General features: G+C 39.1%; 1 protein-coding gene across 3 annotated transcripts in view; it reads left to right on the top strand.

Annotated features, from left to right (window-relative positions):
* MYRIP (myosin VIIA and Rab interacting protein) overlaps nt 1-16296 on the top strand; it is a 189312-nt gene that overhangs the window by 130454 nt on the left and 42562 nt on the right. For all 3 annotated transcript variants that reach the window (XM_031553972.1, XM_031553971.1, XM_031553973.1), the window contains 4 exons: nt 11852-11988; nt 13617-13697; nt 14295-14392; nt 14710-14790. In XM_031553972.1, the coding sequence (XP_031409832.1) occupies nt 11852-11988; nt 13617-13697; nt 14295-14392; nt 14710-14790 (397 nt within the window). The remainder of the gene's footprint in view (nt 1-11851; nt 11989-13616; nt 13698-14294; nt 14393-14709; nt 14791-16296) is intronic.

The following is a 16296-nucleotide window of genomic DNA, read 5'->3' as shown; positions in this document are numbered from 1 at the left end:
TTCCAGAATTTGCTGGACAAGGGCTGGTGATTTCTCTTATTCTCATCTCCTAAGAGAAAGTCAGTACATTAATGGAGCGGCACATACACTGAAAACATCCTTAATGTACCACCTTCTACTGACTGCCTGCTCCAATACTCGTCAAATTTATCTCACTAATGCAAACAAAACATTTATCCCACCTTCACGTTTTCCTAAGGAAAAAGTGGAAAAAAAAAAAAAAAAAGGAAAGAAGAAAAAAGAATTAGAAAAACTTTCTCTTGCTGCTTGAGGGTTCCTCGACAGCCTTTTGACAGAAGTTCTGTGCATGTCAGAGAGAAATGATGTTGTAATTTATTTGTGTGAGACTCCTGCCTTAAATGCACAGAGAGGCGTGCGCACTGCCCTTTGTCTCTGAGCCACTAGGGCCCAGCAGCCAGCTAACAGCCAGTACTGGGAATTGCTTCTCCACCTTAGAATCACAGAATATCCCAAGTTGGATGAGACCCGTAAGGATCCTTGATTCCAACTCCTGGCTCCATACATGACCACCCAAAATTCAAACCCCGTGTCTGAGAGCATTTATGGGGCAAGTTCTACTTGAGATGAGACCTATGTTCTCTTCCCTTTGATGAGAAGCATGGGTAGATGGTGGCTTGGGAATTACGAGTAGTTCCTGTTGGCCCCGACTCTCCCCACGGCCATAACATACAGGAGAGAGGCCTGTGTAGAGGTGTCTTCTGTTACTTCTGTGGGGCCTTCTCTGCCATTATCGGGTGAGACTACAGTAGCATTTTATATACAGATGTTCACTCTATACAGCCTTGTACGTACATTGAGGCCCTTTGGTTAGGACCTAAGCAGCACATTTGACATACGAGAATAGCTGGCCCTGGAGAGGATGAGAAGATTAATTGGCCTTGAAGCTTTCTGATGCTCTGGGCAGTAGATCAGTTTTACCAAGAGCTGTGAGCTGGGCTGTTTTTCAGAAACAGCTGTATTTCTCTGACATTATCTCTCTCTAATCTGTGCTTATAGGAGTGTTTGTTTTTTATTATTGCAATACAAGTATTTACACACACACACACACACACAAAAACAGAGGGTTTCCTTTTTTCCATTTTTCATTACTCAAATAGCTGAAAATCCATATGAAAAGTACATTTGTGCGTGTGCCCAGATGTAGAGCCCCCATTAGTGAGGCCAGCTGGGATTAAAGTCTCATTTGTATAATTTGTGAAGGCTTTGGAATTTTTCTACGGTTTTCAGCTGTAAGCTGGAATTTAGCTTTTGTCAGACTGCCGGGCAGCTTGCTCAATAAAGCTTACAACTAAAAATATTCCCTGTGTGTCGGGGTAAACTACACGAGGGAAAAACATGCATTTTAAATATGGTGACTTCTGAGTTTGTTTGAAAAAATATGTTTTTTTTTTTTAATTATTTTTAAAAAGCATCCTGTGTGTGGTTTTAAGGCTTAATCAGACAGCTCCACTGACAAGTAGCACAAAACAGAGAAGCAGACAGAGCATGGTAAGGCACACACCGTGTGCTCAGGCTGCTCACTGATGTGCAGCAGTGCCATTGCTCAGCATTCACCTCAGTGCCCGTGGTCCACGTGGGGAAGAGCTGCTGTGGTGCAAGTATTGGCTGAGCTGACTTCTTCACATTCTAACCCATTTTCCACTGTAATGTAAGGAAATCTTGTTGCTTGGACTGTGCTGGGTATCCATCTGCACCGTGTCAAGGGAGTGTAGCATGGCTGCATCCCATTCCTCCTCATTGCCATGGCCAAGCGGGGGGCAGGGAAATGTTTCCCTTACATCTTCCAGCTCAGGACTTAGAAAGATTGGGGTCTGGAGATGTTCTACTCCTGTCGAGTACGTAATAAGTTACATATACTGCTGTATCTATAATGAAGCAGTGCATTCAGCTGAACAGCATGTTTCTTAAGCCGTGCGGTGGCTTGTGGAGTTGAAAAGCTACAAATACATGTAATCTCAGGAAGGGGGTGGTAGAGTCTGCACTTAATTCCCAGAAGATGACGGTACAGCCTGGCTTAGCACGACTTGGGCTTATGGGTGAGATAACCACTGCAAAAGATGGGACATGAAATCGCACCTCTTTGCTCCCCACCAAAGTTTTACCTATTTTGAGCTTATTTTAATTCTTTTATCCTTGTTTTTTAATTTCTTTCTTTAAATAATCTTGAAATGAGCCCACCTCCCTCTTTGATTCCACCTGGCGATGATTCTTCTCATCTTTGGCAGCGTTTCACAGCAGTTTGTTCACAGCTTTCTCCTGACACAAGAACAGAAACAGACCTTAACGCAGAGGATTGTTGTCTTTTTGGTATTCTTGAGCTCTATATTAAAAGCCCTGCGTATTTTTCTAATCAGGATTACAGAATTAATTTGCATGGTTTATCCTCTGGTATTTTTTCTGATGGAGTTTGTATCTCTTTTGTGAAAATATTTATGCTGCATCGACCTCGCTTTTGTTGTTGTTGTTCTGCAGTTTTTTTAAGAATCTGTGGACTAAAAATGGAGTTTGCAGAAAGAAAATCCTTCACTTAGGTAATTTGAATAACTAATCAAACTTGCTTTATGTTCTGTTGTTTCCTTTGGTATCTGCTGTGGTAATGGAAAACATTTCTCATGTCAGTGAATGCTGCATTTGTTCATAGCCATTAATGTTCAGTTATATTTTGACTGAAAATGCTTTCATTTCATTAACATAAATGCACAGTTCAATGACCAGATTTTTTCTGAGACTGTTTTGATGTATCTCTCTGCTTTCTGAAATATATGTATATGAGTCTTTTGTTTGAATTTTCCTTCACTTCAGTGGATATGAACAAAGGATAAATTCATAATGTTTCCTTTGACAGCAGAGTTGGAAAAGGATGCTTGTCCAGTTGAGAACTTAGGAATATCTGTAGCTCTTGGTGTTTCTTCAGTACAGCAGGGTGTATTAGTTTGAGGTACTGTCAGTGTGAATTCTCTCTCTTATCTTGGAAATCCAAAGTAAACATTACATTGATGTTTATAACAAGTAGAAACAAATGTGATGGGAAAAGACAGCATACCAGTATTCGGTATAGCTGTGATAACTTGCTTTGATGCAAGATTGCTTGAATTTTGGTTTAGCATATTGTGTACCTGTAAGTGTCATGAATTTGCTAATGATGCAGTATCGATTAATTCCCATCATTTACCTTAAAAAATAGCCAGTACAAGATGATCAGGATATGAAATTTCTTCCCTTTGAAAAATACTGAGATACTGAAATGTATTTTGCTGCAAATTAAGATAGAAAAAAACATACAATATTTCACACAAAATGAAATTTCTAGGGGAAAATGGATTCAGATAAAGTGAAATCTCTTCTTATGCTTAAGAGGGAGAGTTTTGTCTTATGATGTTTTTATTTGTATTTTTATTATTTTATATGAAATTAAATACTTTAGATTATACATAAATATAAAAGTGTTGAAGCATTTTGAAATCATAATATCAGAGCTTTCCAGCTTCACACAAGCATTTGGATTTGGACTTGTTTCAATTTAGTTTCAGATATCCAGTGGCCACTTATTTAATTTTCGTTAATTCTCTGTGTAAAGATAAGCCCTCTAACGAAAAACTTAAAAGGAAAACATTTGGCAGTGTGGTGGTGGGATGGTTTTCAGACATTGAAGGAAACACCTGGAAGGGCTGAGAAATGACGGTGGCGAGTTCTTTGGCTCCATTTATGCCGCTGTGAGGAGGATTACAAGTCATTTTTTGCCACTTAATAATTTACAGCCACTGCAGTAATGTTTAGAGCTCCTTACACATCAACATAGATGTGTGAGTAGGAGTAAAATGAAGAGAGACGGGTTTTTTATGCCCATGGAGGGAATCAGTATGGGTGTGACAGTAAGCCTTCTTGGCAACGGTGGGCTTCATGGTTCTCTTATCCCAAAGAGCTAGGTGGCTAGAAAACAGGATGTATGGGGAAACAGGATTCTTTAGCCTTAATATACGAGAAGAACGAGCATCATAAGTTATCTTATTTAGATAGAAACAAGGAAGATGTGACTTAAATGTTAGGAAAACCTTTCAACATTAGGGTAGAAGAACGCCAATGTAAGGATGGGGAATCATTAACAACAGTACAGCTGTGTATCTTCTGGTAGACATCATCATTTCGGGGGGCAACAGAAAGACCTATATGATCCCATTTGTTTCATGGCTTAAAACAACCACAGCTGGTACTGCAAACAGTCCACAAGCTCCCTGCAGTGCAGCCTTCCGATCTTGTAGGTGCAGAGGTCAGCTCTGAATAAATAAGTGTCAGTCAGTGATGCTCCCTTTACAAAGCAAAAGTGGGCAAAGAATATTCACTAATGGCTGTTAGACATGGCAGACATCCACACAGACATGCTGCTATGGTAAAGGCTTATTAGCTCGTGCTGAGACACTGTCAGGAGCTATATTGGACTTGGCCTCTTACATCTTTCAGTGCTGGTAATGCCTGAAAAGAGGTCCTGACCCTACATAGGTCAGTGCTTTAACTGCCATTGACTCCATGTTTACTGTCAGCAAAATTACAGTGGAGCACTGGGTTTGAGAACCCTTTCTTCTTAAAATTTGACATGTATAACTGCTGTAAATTTTTACTTCTGTTACCCTGAAACACAGTGTGCCTCATGGGGGCAGCAAGTCGTGCTAATATACCAAACGTGTGTTCATTTGTGAGTCAGGTGTTCCTGACATACAGCCTTTCAGGGCAGGATATCCCAGTTAAAGGCTGACATGTTCTAATCTCTTAGGTGTGTTTCTTACTGAAGGATGGAACCCTAACTCCAGTTATATCCAGCATTGCCTCAGTCTTCTCCTCACTCAAAAGACTGCCTGTGGAGAACAGACATGAAAATGGTCCTCATCAAACTTGCACTCAAAACATTCCATCATAAACTATAAACTTCATGCCCAAGTTGAGCCCAAACATTTTTTTTTTCAGCCTGTTTGTTTTCATAGGAGAGGATTAAGTTTAAATGATGTGCAAAAACAGTAAGCCTGACCTATGTACAGCCACCACTTGCTCAAATTTTATCCTTTGCAGAGATCTAAAAAAAAAAGCTGTGTTTTTGCAGGTAACCTCTTCAGTTCTGGGAAAAAGGAATTGAAAGACTGAAACTCAGAGAGGATCCAAACAGTTTCATAGGCAAAGTGAGTTAAATATGCAACTGGCTGCCGAAAAGAAAAGAGGATGTTGTGATGGAAGAGTATGCATTTAGTCTTGGATGAGGTTAAATCATGGGAGGTGGCAGCATGGGAGGTGTAAATGGTGAAAGGGTATAAATCTGAAGCAAAGGTGGTGTGTCAGGTTTGGGCATTTCTCAGGTGAATGTGAAAATACAAATGTTCTGACTGGGTCACAGGAACCAGCAGAGGTGCACAGCCAAGCTCACAGGTGTGCTCTGCTTACATCCAGCCTCTTTAGTTCGCAAGGACTTGGCTTCAGCTGAACTCAGGAGCTCTGGAAGGTCAAAGTATGCCACTGAGCAAACTCTTCCATACTAACAGTGTTATTATCACTGCATGTGGCTGATGTTTAAACCAGTCCAGGTAATGAATGTTAACAGATGCACACAAATATCTACCTGGAGTCTAGATGTCATCTCTGCAGAATGTTACTTTGCTTTTAAAGGGGTTACAACTTGCATCTCATCTTTTCTTTTTTCTTCTTTTTGTTAATAAATACTCCTGAAATTTATGTACTGAATTCAGTCCAGTGACCTTGTGGTTACTTTAACCACAGATCAGATGATTGAACTAACACTAGGAACTTGGGTTACGAATCTATGGCACAGATAAATGTATGTGAACTGGAGAGAGGGCTTTTAGTGGATTCTATGCTGAGAGAGTCTAAGATTATTATTATTTTTTTTTGTTAGCAGGCTTTGAAATGTTGCCACGCGGAGAAAAATTTGTTTCTACGTGAACATCAATTTCACTTCAAAACCATCACATTACCTACAGACTTTCCTAAGCTATTCTACTGTGCGTGTACTTTTACTGATGCTTTTTCCAGTTTTGCATGCCAACATTATGTAATTTTATGGCAGCATCCTATGCCAGTGCATATATGGGACATCCAGTGAAATAGGGCACTGAAATGAAGGAAGGCATGTAGCTGTGGACTCAGTCACCATAAAGCCCATACAGCTGTGACCAGACCTTAGTGTTTCCCTCTGAAAAGTCACCTAGACTTGGTTTAAGAGCCCAGGAGACCAAAGCTTTAGTACTTCTCTTAATAATCAAGGTTAGTGGAACTTGTTACAAGGTTTGGTTCTTATTCCTTTCAGAAAGTATATGTAGGTTTTTAATATAAAACCTACTCTGTTTTCTTCCCACTTACAACTCCTTGAATGCTGATTTCAAAGGTAAAAGAGACAGTGAACAAATTTGAGGGATGTACATCCAGCTATATCTTGGAAAAATAAGAAGTCCTTTCTTTTCTCTGTACCTTAAACTATTATTGCATATGTGTTGCACCACATGGGAATTTAAAAGCTGAAGTTGGGGCAGTGAACTTCTCAGTGAGTGGAGTGGAAGAACATGTGTTTTTAGGAAATGTCTTACATGGGACAACAGTGTAGGTTGAGCTCACTGAATTAATGTTCTGTGGACTGCAGTAAGATCACTGTCCTGAATTCACTGCTGTTGGCACAGGACAGAGACGATTGCACTGTTCTCCCTGTGTTGGGCAGTTTTCATTCCTGGACAGATGCTTTCATTTCAGGTGATCTCTCCTCTGCTGTTTGAATTTTACTGGCCTTTTTCCATGGCATTTGTTTTGGACTGCTTTAATCATTCCTGTGGCATGCCTGTGCAGGTCAAGGTGTAGTGCTTGTGTATTGCAGTGTTATCTGGATGCAGCCCTATGTCTCTGCACAGGCATCAATGCCTCTGATCTGAAACGTCTCCGCTATGAGAACAGATAGAGAGAGTTGGAGTTGTTCAGCCTAGAAAAGAGAGAGCGCTGGGAATATGTTACTGCTTTTGAGAAAAGACAAGGAAATACTTTGTACCTGTAGTGACAGGACAAGGGGCAGTGGTTTTAAACGATTAAAAGGGCATATTTAGGCTAGATGGAAGGAAGAAATTATTCTCTATGAAGGAGATAAGACACTGTAACAGACTGTCCAGAGAAGCTGTGGATGCCCCATCTCTTGAAGTACTCCAGGCCTGGATGGAAGAGGCTTTGGGCATCCTGGTCTAGTGGGAAGTGTTCCTGTAAAATGCCATTAAGAAGAGAAAAAATGAGATTTCAACTTCAAGTCTGTCTAAGAAGTGACTTAAGAGCAGCATTTGGGGCCCAGTGTTTAGTAGGTGTTGTTCTTGAGGTGTGAACAAGCTGCCTTTCACATCCAGTGAATGTGGACAAATATAAAACCCATCGTTGGAGTGACAGGAGCTTGGCCAAAGTTTGATGTTTAGAAGTTAATGTTTCGAGCTTTAAGAGGCTGAGCATTTTCAATTTTTTATTTTAAGCCAATTTTCAGGGAACTGAGCATTGGAAGGATATTCATATGTACAGAGTTTGTGTACTACAATAATGGTCCATCCAAAAGGGAAAGAACATGAAGTTCAGTTCTTTAACCTAGAATCAACCTACGTTTGATTTTTTTTCTTCTAAAAGTGAAGGAGTGAATCAGTTACCAAACAACCTGCTCTGTGCTGAACAGTGAACACTTGCATCATGAATGCAGTCTTTCACGTAATTTTCTTGTGATCATCACTAATAATGAGAGAGATGGCTCATGTCCCCCCTCCCCAGCACAGATGGTGTTCCACTCTTCCTCATGAGAAGCCTAAAAATTGAGTGATTGGGTGGTGGAAGTGAGAAGCAGCATGTAAAGACTCCTGCTTGTAAAGATTTTGCATGACTCCCACTAGAAGAAGGGCTGGGGATTATAATACTCAGGTTTTTCTGTTATTAAAGCACAGGTGTCTTCTTAGCTTCACACTTTCTAGTAAGGCAGAATTTTAAAATTACAGTATTCCCCTTTGTCAAAAGCGTGTCAAAATATAACTCGGTACTATGGTGTGGAAAGTGAAAGTGTTGCTACTGCACTGAACATTGAAAAGGGCATTTGATCTAAAGAATTAAGCTGTAACATATCCTTAGAAATTGCTGACGTGGAAAGTAAGAATACCATATACATATTAGTAACATATTTTAGAAACATAGTTCCCAATTTACCTAACAAATTCTTTCTCACAAAGCTGCAATAGATTTTAAATGTTCTAAACAGTGTAGGTATAGTATTCTGAACTAGGAAACATATTGTAAGGTTGTTCATTAGACTGGTAGAAGTGAAATTCATTTAGCAGACTTTCAAGGAGTCAGGGCCTTTACACAAAGCAGAACTGTCCCACTTTGTGGGAATGTTAGGATGCCATAGGCAGGCTCCAAGATACTCCCCTCCTTCCGAGCTTATCTCTATGCAAGGACAGATGGATGACCAGAACAGTGACCCAGTGTAAAAGTAACAAGTATTAGGGGGGGGTAATTAAACAATTAAAAGGCTATGTTTATGTTGTAAAGCAGGCATCTGAAAATTATGACCAGATGTTTGTTAAGAAAGCAATTGTTAGAAGGCAATTAATCAATTAAGATATTTGTGTCTGGGCGGCAAAGATTTGTGTTCACTTGGTATTTGTATGATTAGTGAAGCGTCGCGAAAGATTGTGAACCTGCAGTACTCAGCCAATGAGGACCCAGGGGAGAGAGAGATGACGTAGGGCAATAGGGGATAAAGGATGGAAGACTGTTTTCTGTGTGTGCTCCTGCTTGCAGGCGGCCCGCCATTGCAATCGCGAATAAAATCTGCTTTATCAGAGAAACCGTCCTAGAAAATTATTTGGATATTTCCAACACATGGCAATATTATATAATACAAATGATGTCCTTAACATTTAAGGCTACTTAGAAATAGACGTACCAGTCAGACAGAACAGTTTTTACGGCACAGAAATAAAGATAAATAAAATATCATAAGATGAATACAGCTAGCATCCTATTAGTATGAACTTTCATTTTATGGAGAGAACTTGTGCACATTTTATTAGAGATAATAAGAGAAGCATTTCATTTTTACAATTTAATGCTATCAGTGGCATAGTCTTTCATTATTCTGGCCTCATGGAACTGCCTTTGCAGAATACAGCTTTAAAATGTAGGTCAGCATTAAAGAATTTTGAAATGAGGAGAAAATGCTGTTTATCCTTTGAATGGGCCCTTTGTTTTAGTATCTATAAGGAGAATTGCTCTCTTCTCCAAATCCTTTCTCTCCAGGAGGAATCAGCAGGCAGGCCCATTGTGACTTACTTGAAAGTTAGGAGGCTGAAAAGCTTTACAAGAATCATTGTAATCTCCTATAAAATATATGCAGGACTGAAGTGTAGATTTGGAGTTGTTGGTAGCTTTTCAGTACATACCAGAGAAGGATGAGGTGATTAGAGTTCTCACAAAGTGTTAATCCTTCAGAAATGGAAAGTTTAAACAAAAAAATCCGAGCCCTTGTTTTTCCAGCAGATGAGCTGGTGCGAAGAGAGCAGCACCTCTTCTTTCATTGTCTGAAGTCTATCATTGCTCTCCCAAAGTTCACATACTGAAAATGTTATCGCTGTAAATAAATAGCTTGTCTCTAAAATTGTGCCCGTTACAAAGCACTGTCTCAACTCATTAAGAAAACTGTTGTTAGCTTTCTGCTATTATGAAAGCAGTTTCGATCAGACCCAGAAAAAGATAGTAAAAGTGGGGTAAAAGACATCCTTTCTGGCAAATGTCTTCTGCCAAACATCTTCCAACCCAGTTGTGCAGACATAGTTTTATCCATCATACTGATCATACCCCATGCTATTGACTGAAATCTTATGCTTTCTTAGAGTACAGTTTCCATGCAAGCTAACAGTTCCTGCCCACAGAGAAGGTAGGATCTCAAAACACCAAAGAACTGTGGGTTTTGGAGAGAAAGTGGCCTTCGTTCACAGATCCGTAGTTGTGCCATCTGCCGAGCTCTGCTCAGGACCGGGTCAGGCATCGGCACTGATTCCTTGGTAGAACTATTGCAGGAATTCAGAAACCCTCTTTGTCACAGACAGACCTGAGCATGCTTCCCACTGCACCTGTTCAGCCACCAGCCGCTCGTGTTTCATCAGATCTCTTAAGTTGCTCAGTTTGTAAGGACATCTTTCAGGAAAAAAAAATCGAGCTTACTCCTTGTCAGATGCAAATGGTATTTGTAGAAATGTGACTGGTGGAGCTAATTTATCCCCTTGGGATATTACTGTGTGGATAGATAGGAAAAGTCTGATGTTTTTACATTATCTGTAAACACCTCTCCTACGTCTAATTGCATTCAGAAAAATGCATTCGGAAAAACATGCTTCTGTTCCATTTGTGCATTTTCTTCAGTTGTTACCATCATTTGAGCAAGTAATGCAACTTTAAGACTGGAATACAGCACGCTTCATCATTTTTAATTTCCCACTGATGGTATTTGCTATTAGACACTTTCCAGTGGTGACAGAGGAGTAGTCTAGATCATGATGTTCTGCTTTACATGAATGAGGTACTCCTTTTTAAGTGTACTGACACTCAAAAAATCCAGCTGCTGACTGGAAGCACTTGCTGAAGCCTCCTGCTCAGCATACTGGGTCACTATCGAGCATCTCTCGAGGGTCAGTGCTGAGTATGGTCTACACTGTTAGTGTGGCTAAGGGTGAGAGAGTATTTCCTTGTGAAATGGTGCATGTTGGATTTTCCTGTGCTTTTCTCTTTATAAAGAAAAATCTGGAGTCTGAAGCAAAATATTATGGTTACAGTGAGGTTGTGTTTTGGTTTGGTTTTCACCTAATGACCCACATTTAATAAATGGAATTAAACCATCTCAATTTCTTCAAGTCTGGAAGTGGTGAGAGTTCCGCACTGCTAGCATTATTTTGGTATGGGATCACATATTGGCCCTGGATGCTAAGCTTAGTCTTTTGTTTTCCAAAATCTTTGTGTTGGGAATAATCTCCGCTTAATTATGTAATGAGCTCCATGAGCCTTTGAAGTTAAGACCTCTATTATAGTAATTAGTGCAAAGGGGAAATTACCTTTGCAGCCTGTACTAAATACTGTTTTATACAAGATGTTTTCATGTCGTATCAAAATATCTTGCTTCCTGCACTTGTAAGTGCAGTAAATTAACTAAAAATGAACTACTATGGCAATATGCAAAGGAACAAATGGACTCAAACAGGGAAGAGAACGTGCAGTGTAAGTTCATGTTCAATGGCCTGAACTTATTTCTCCTTCCTGCATGCCTTTGGGTAAGTCAGCTTTATTTTACAGGGGGACCTTAAGATGCATTCCTCCTTCTATAGGAAATGTATGGGTCTGCTGTGGTTTTTCCCATCGAAATCTGTGGTAGTGTTGGATGGGGATGTGGCATAGATGCTCCATCACCAAGTGCTGAAGGAAGAGAGGTGAACCGAGAGCCCTCTGCCCAGTAGAAAAAGATACAGAGCTTTTCTTGTGGCTTTCTAAAAGTCTGTGAGCTCTGGGGACAAATCCAGTAGGATGGATTATTGATGTCGGTGGTGCTTATTGTTGGAAGTAACACAAAGTGCATTTGTGAGTACAGAGCCAAGAAAGGTTGTCTGCATACTGCTCTCTACTGCTTTGAGGTTCTCTAAGTGGAGTAGACTTCGCCAGCTCCAGAGTTTTCTCCCAAATAGGAGCAGTGATTCCTTTTAATGTAAGAAAACAGTTATCTGTCTGGTTTTGTTTGTTGTAGAATAATTCCAAGTATGTTGTTTACTTTTTGTTTTAGACTCTTAAGGACCCAGTCTCTGGATTGGTACTATAATAATGTGAAGAGCCGCTTCAAGTGTTTTGGAAGTGCCAAAGTCCTGAAGAATTTATACAAGAAGCATAGACTGGAGAGTGGAGTTTGTCCTGATGCAATAGGTAAGAGCAGCTGTGTTCATTTGTTATGACCTTACCTGCTTCAACACAAGAACTGAAACAATGAAAATTCTGAGAATCTTTTTCCTAAAAGATTTTGTAGTGTTGTATCTTTTCAGAAATACCATAGTAGAGATAACAAAGAGATAAAGTGCCTCGAGAGCCATTTTAATAATTTAGAGAATGTCTAGTTGTAGTTACACCTCTGATAATCTTAATTATGATACTTCTGCTCAAAACAGAATTGTGATCTTCAGTCTGTGAAATAAATTGGTTGCGGTTTGTATTTGAGTCTGTGTCCCAACTTATATCACAGTTCTGAGTAGCCAATGAGTGAGGGAAAGATTTTGCATTCAGCATTTGGCCTGAGAACACTTCTGTGGCATTTGAAGCAAAATTTAGTTAGCATGGGATACATTCCATATGTCTAAGTGACCAAAACTCAGTTTGTCCTCAAGATTTTGCTATCAAAGATCTCAAACTGGCCACGTTTTATTTTTATAAAGGTGTTTGTAAAGAGTTAAAAAATACTGATGAAGAATTGATAGCAACCTTTAAATGAAGAGACATGATCCTTCCTTAACAATGTGTTGCAGCGCATCACCCCATAAAAATGGTTGGAGATGTAAAATAGATTCTAAGTGGTGTTTTTGTCATGCTGGTAATTTTAGTGAATTAATTAAAGCTCAACTAGATGAATGTTTGAGATCTCATTGGCTTTATTGGGCCAAACATTTTCCTAGTGTAATTCTTTCAAATTCTACAGCAACTGTAGCTTTTCTGCAGTTTTTAACTTTTTCTGAAATTATGTGGGATGGCCAATGGCCTCTCTAGTCCCAAGTGAAAATTCCAGTTGTTTCTCATGAATATTGTTGTAAACTATTTTAGGAAGCAGTGTCTGATGCATTCTGATTTATTATTATCTTGCTGTACCTGCATCAATTTGTCTTTGTAGAGAAGATTCTGTAACAGCTGAGAGCAAATATGTGTAAAGGCAAGACGACATCAGTCAGGATGGAAATAGGGCTTAAAACTGAGGGGAGGGATCCTTCAGAACTTTCCTGTGATATACTCTCTTTCCTTAAGCCACACTGTCATTGGATTTGTCCCTGAAAGGTACAGTGAACAGCTCAGTGACAAGATGCAGTGGCATGTGCTCTATCTGTGAGACTTTTCTGAGGAAGGTCTTTGAGTCTAAATGTCATGGCTAACTTTCTTCCATGTGACTGTTAGGTAAACCTTTTGTTCCACTTGAAGATAAATTCTAGCACAGATATCTAGTTTTGTCTTATTTATACAGCATTGCCCTTTAAAGTAGAATCTATTTCAACCCCAGGTCATATTAAAAGCAAATTCCGAGTGCTTAACTTTCACCATGTGAGTTTTATATTCTAGTAGCTTCTTCCTCTCTCTCTTTTACTGTACAAATAATTTTTCATTTAAAAAGGAGTCATATTTTGTGCAAAAATTGCTGCAATCATGTTTTATATAAAAAGGTAAGAAGAATTTTCCAGTTATCCCTCTTTGTGTGCGTTGCCACTGTACCTCAAGAGAATATCCTAATCTAACAATGCCTCTGCTGTGAATGGGTATTTCTTCTACTAACATGTGGTGCTGTCTTTTTTGAGCAGAAGGAGGTTGTTTTGAAGGAAGCTTTGAAAATGATGGAAGCATTTGTGGCAGTGATTCTACATTCTACAGGCAGACAGAAGGTACACTGCTAAAGACTCGTTTGATTAAAACATAGCCCTTATGAATTACTGGACAAATGGCCTAGAGTGCTGAGAAGTCTTGTTCACAGATCCAGCCATCTTTTAGCTAGAACATTTAGAAATATATTAAAAATCTTTTGTGTTCATATGTGCCATGCTGAGATTTCATGCTTCAGTATTCAAGATATTACACGCTTATTCTGGCATGATTTTCTTAACATTCAGTATTTGCTGCTTCTCTCCTACTTCTTTTCTTATGTTCATGGTTTTTTCTTTTTTTTTTCTTATATCCTCTTAGTGCTTATAGGAAGCTTACGGATTTTCCCCCTATGATTTCCTCCTTATTTACTGAAATATCATGGTTTATGTTATTTAATATTTGAATTTAAGAAGTTACATGGAAGTTGGTAGAAAAAAATTGCTCGCTCTTTCTCAAGGTGTTTATTTTGCTATGCAAGATTTTGGGTTGAGGAAATAAATTTAGTCATGAACGAAATAGGATTTGAAGATATGTCTGGAACATGGGTCTAAATTTTGCATTCTGTCATGCAAAACATAAATAATGAATGCGATAATTTCAATTTATTCTTCACCTAGGACACAGCATGATGGATACCCTTGCTGTGGCCTTACGTGTTGCTGAGGAAGCAGTGGAAGAAGCTATTTCTAAGGCAGAGACCTACAGTGACAGCCTGGTAACATCTTCTAATACAGTTTGTTAATTTAAACAGAACAATTGTATTATTTTAATTTGGGTAGTGGTACTAAGAGAAGTAGATACAAAAGAAACAATGAAAAAAGAGTAGTGACACATGTATAACCTACAGTGTTGAGTATGAGTTTTATGAACTTGTATTCAAGATACATGTTGCATTTCAGAAAGTGGCACGTGATGTAAGTACCTGCAATCTCTTCCCACAGTGCCAACAGGACATATTACCCATTTTCTGATCTGTACAATTTATGTGGGAAGTCTACAGGTATTTATTGGCAACTATCTGTTTTCATGCAGGACAAACAGAACGAGGCTTGTTACTTGCAAGAACACAAGGAGGATCTCATAGAAGAGCTGGCCACAACCATTGTGCAGAAGGTATGGCAAGCATTTTTTACTTCTTTTTTATTTTAGCTTATTTAATAACCAAAACATGATCCTTCAATCTAGTGAGCTTGGGCTCTAGCAGAAAACAGTATGACATCAATATAGGAAGTACACAATAAATGACAAGTTGCAACCTCAACTATCACAATGAAGGCTTAACCAACTGTATCTGACAGAGACATTAGTGTACAAATAAGATTAATTTAGTGCCTAAATTGATGGTCTACACACTCAGAGCTGAAAGGTACAATTCCGTTGGTCTGTGATATACTGACAGGGAAGAGGAGAACCCTACTTGCTCAAACTTAAAATCTGTGTTTGCCAAAATGTACAAAATTTTCCCCTTTAAAGGAACAGGCACTTGACTATACCAATTGTACTGAACTCTGCATCTACAAAACATAGAACCATTACGAGACAAATATTAACAGTAATATTAGAGAGAGACAAAAAATCACAGAACTCGTCTGATTTGTTTGGCTTTTTCTGGGAAGCTTTGTCTTCTGCCTGCAGAGCAGCAGGTGACACTATACAGGACCAAAATGGAGGGCTAGTTTGAAACAAATACCCCTTGAGACTGCCTGCACAGTCTGGAGCTAGGCAAGACAAACATGAACAAACTGATTCTTAGCTTTAGTGATGAAAGAATTAGCCACAATGGAGGGTCAACTCCCTCCATTTGAGCTAACCTCAACCACATTTGTATATGAGATGCAGCATTTAGCAATATATGAATGACTAGAACAGGAACATGTGTTTACAGGGTTATCAAGTAGAGCTAGAAGAGCAGCAGCTCAATGGAAAAATAATCTTCCTTATTTTTTAATAGGGATCTTAGAAGATCAGGTCTCCTTACTACGTCTTTGATAGTTCAGGGCCTATATTAGTTAAGCTTGAATTACTACCACGTTTGTTAAAAGCTGCCTAGCAAGATCTTTTATAGGATAATATTCTGTAGATATTTTAAACTGGAGTTGGGAAATGTATGGAAATGAAGCACAGCAGGAAATAATCTGTCAGTGTAGGGGGAAAGTAGTTTATATGATCTTCTGTCTCTCAAGACAGTCTAGATTTGCAAGAACAAAAATAGTGTCTAGACAGCTAAAACCTCTTTGTTTTAAGTAGAAATGTTTCTAGATGTCATAGGAGCCTCTGAAATTCCCCTCATGTCTACTGTTTTATGTGTCTTTGCTCTTGTCTGAGAAAATACCTGACATTAGATGCTGCTGATGCTTAAAGTGTTAGGGTAGGATCAGGTTTCCACGTTTATTTAATTCACTTCTGATGTTCTTCTAGGCATTGATTATGATTTATTGTACCGAAGCTTGTGTGCTTGCATGCAGTCTGACTTTAGATGAGAAGTGTGTGTGCAGCTTGTCAGAATCATCCTTGCATGAGCTGGGAAAAAAAGCGAAGGGAAACTGTTTTCTAGAGAGTCTGTCTTGAGAAAGAGTTAATGTCACGTTCTCCACCCAAAAAAAAGTACCTTTTTTTTTT

This window comes from Meleagris gallopavo, chromosome 6, assembly GCF_000146605.3.
Source record: "Meleagris gallopavo isolate NT-WF06-2002-E0010 breed Aviagen turkey brand Nicholas breeding stock chromosome 6, Turkey_5.1, whole genome shotgun sequence".
Classification (NCBI taxonomy): Eukaryota; Metazoa; Chordata; class Aves; order Galliformes; family Phasianidae; genus Meleagris; species Meleagris gallopavo.
This window is presented reverse-complemented; position numbering and strand designations above follow the sequence as displayed.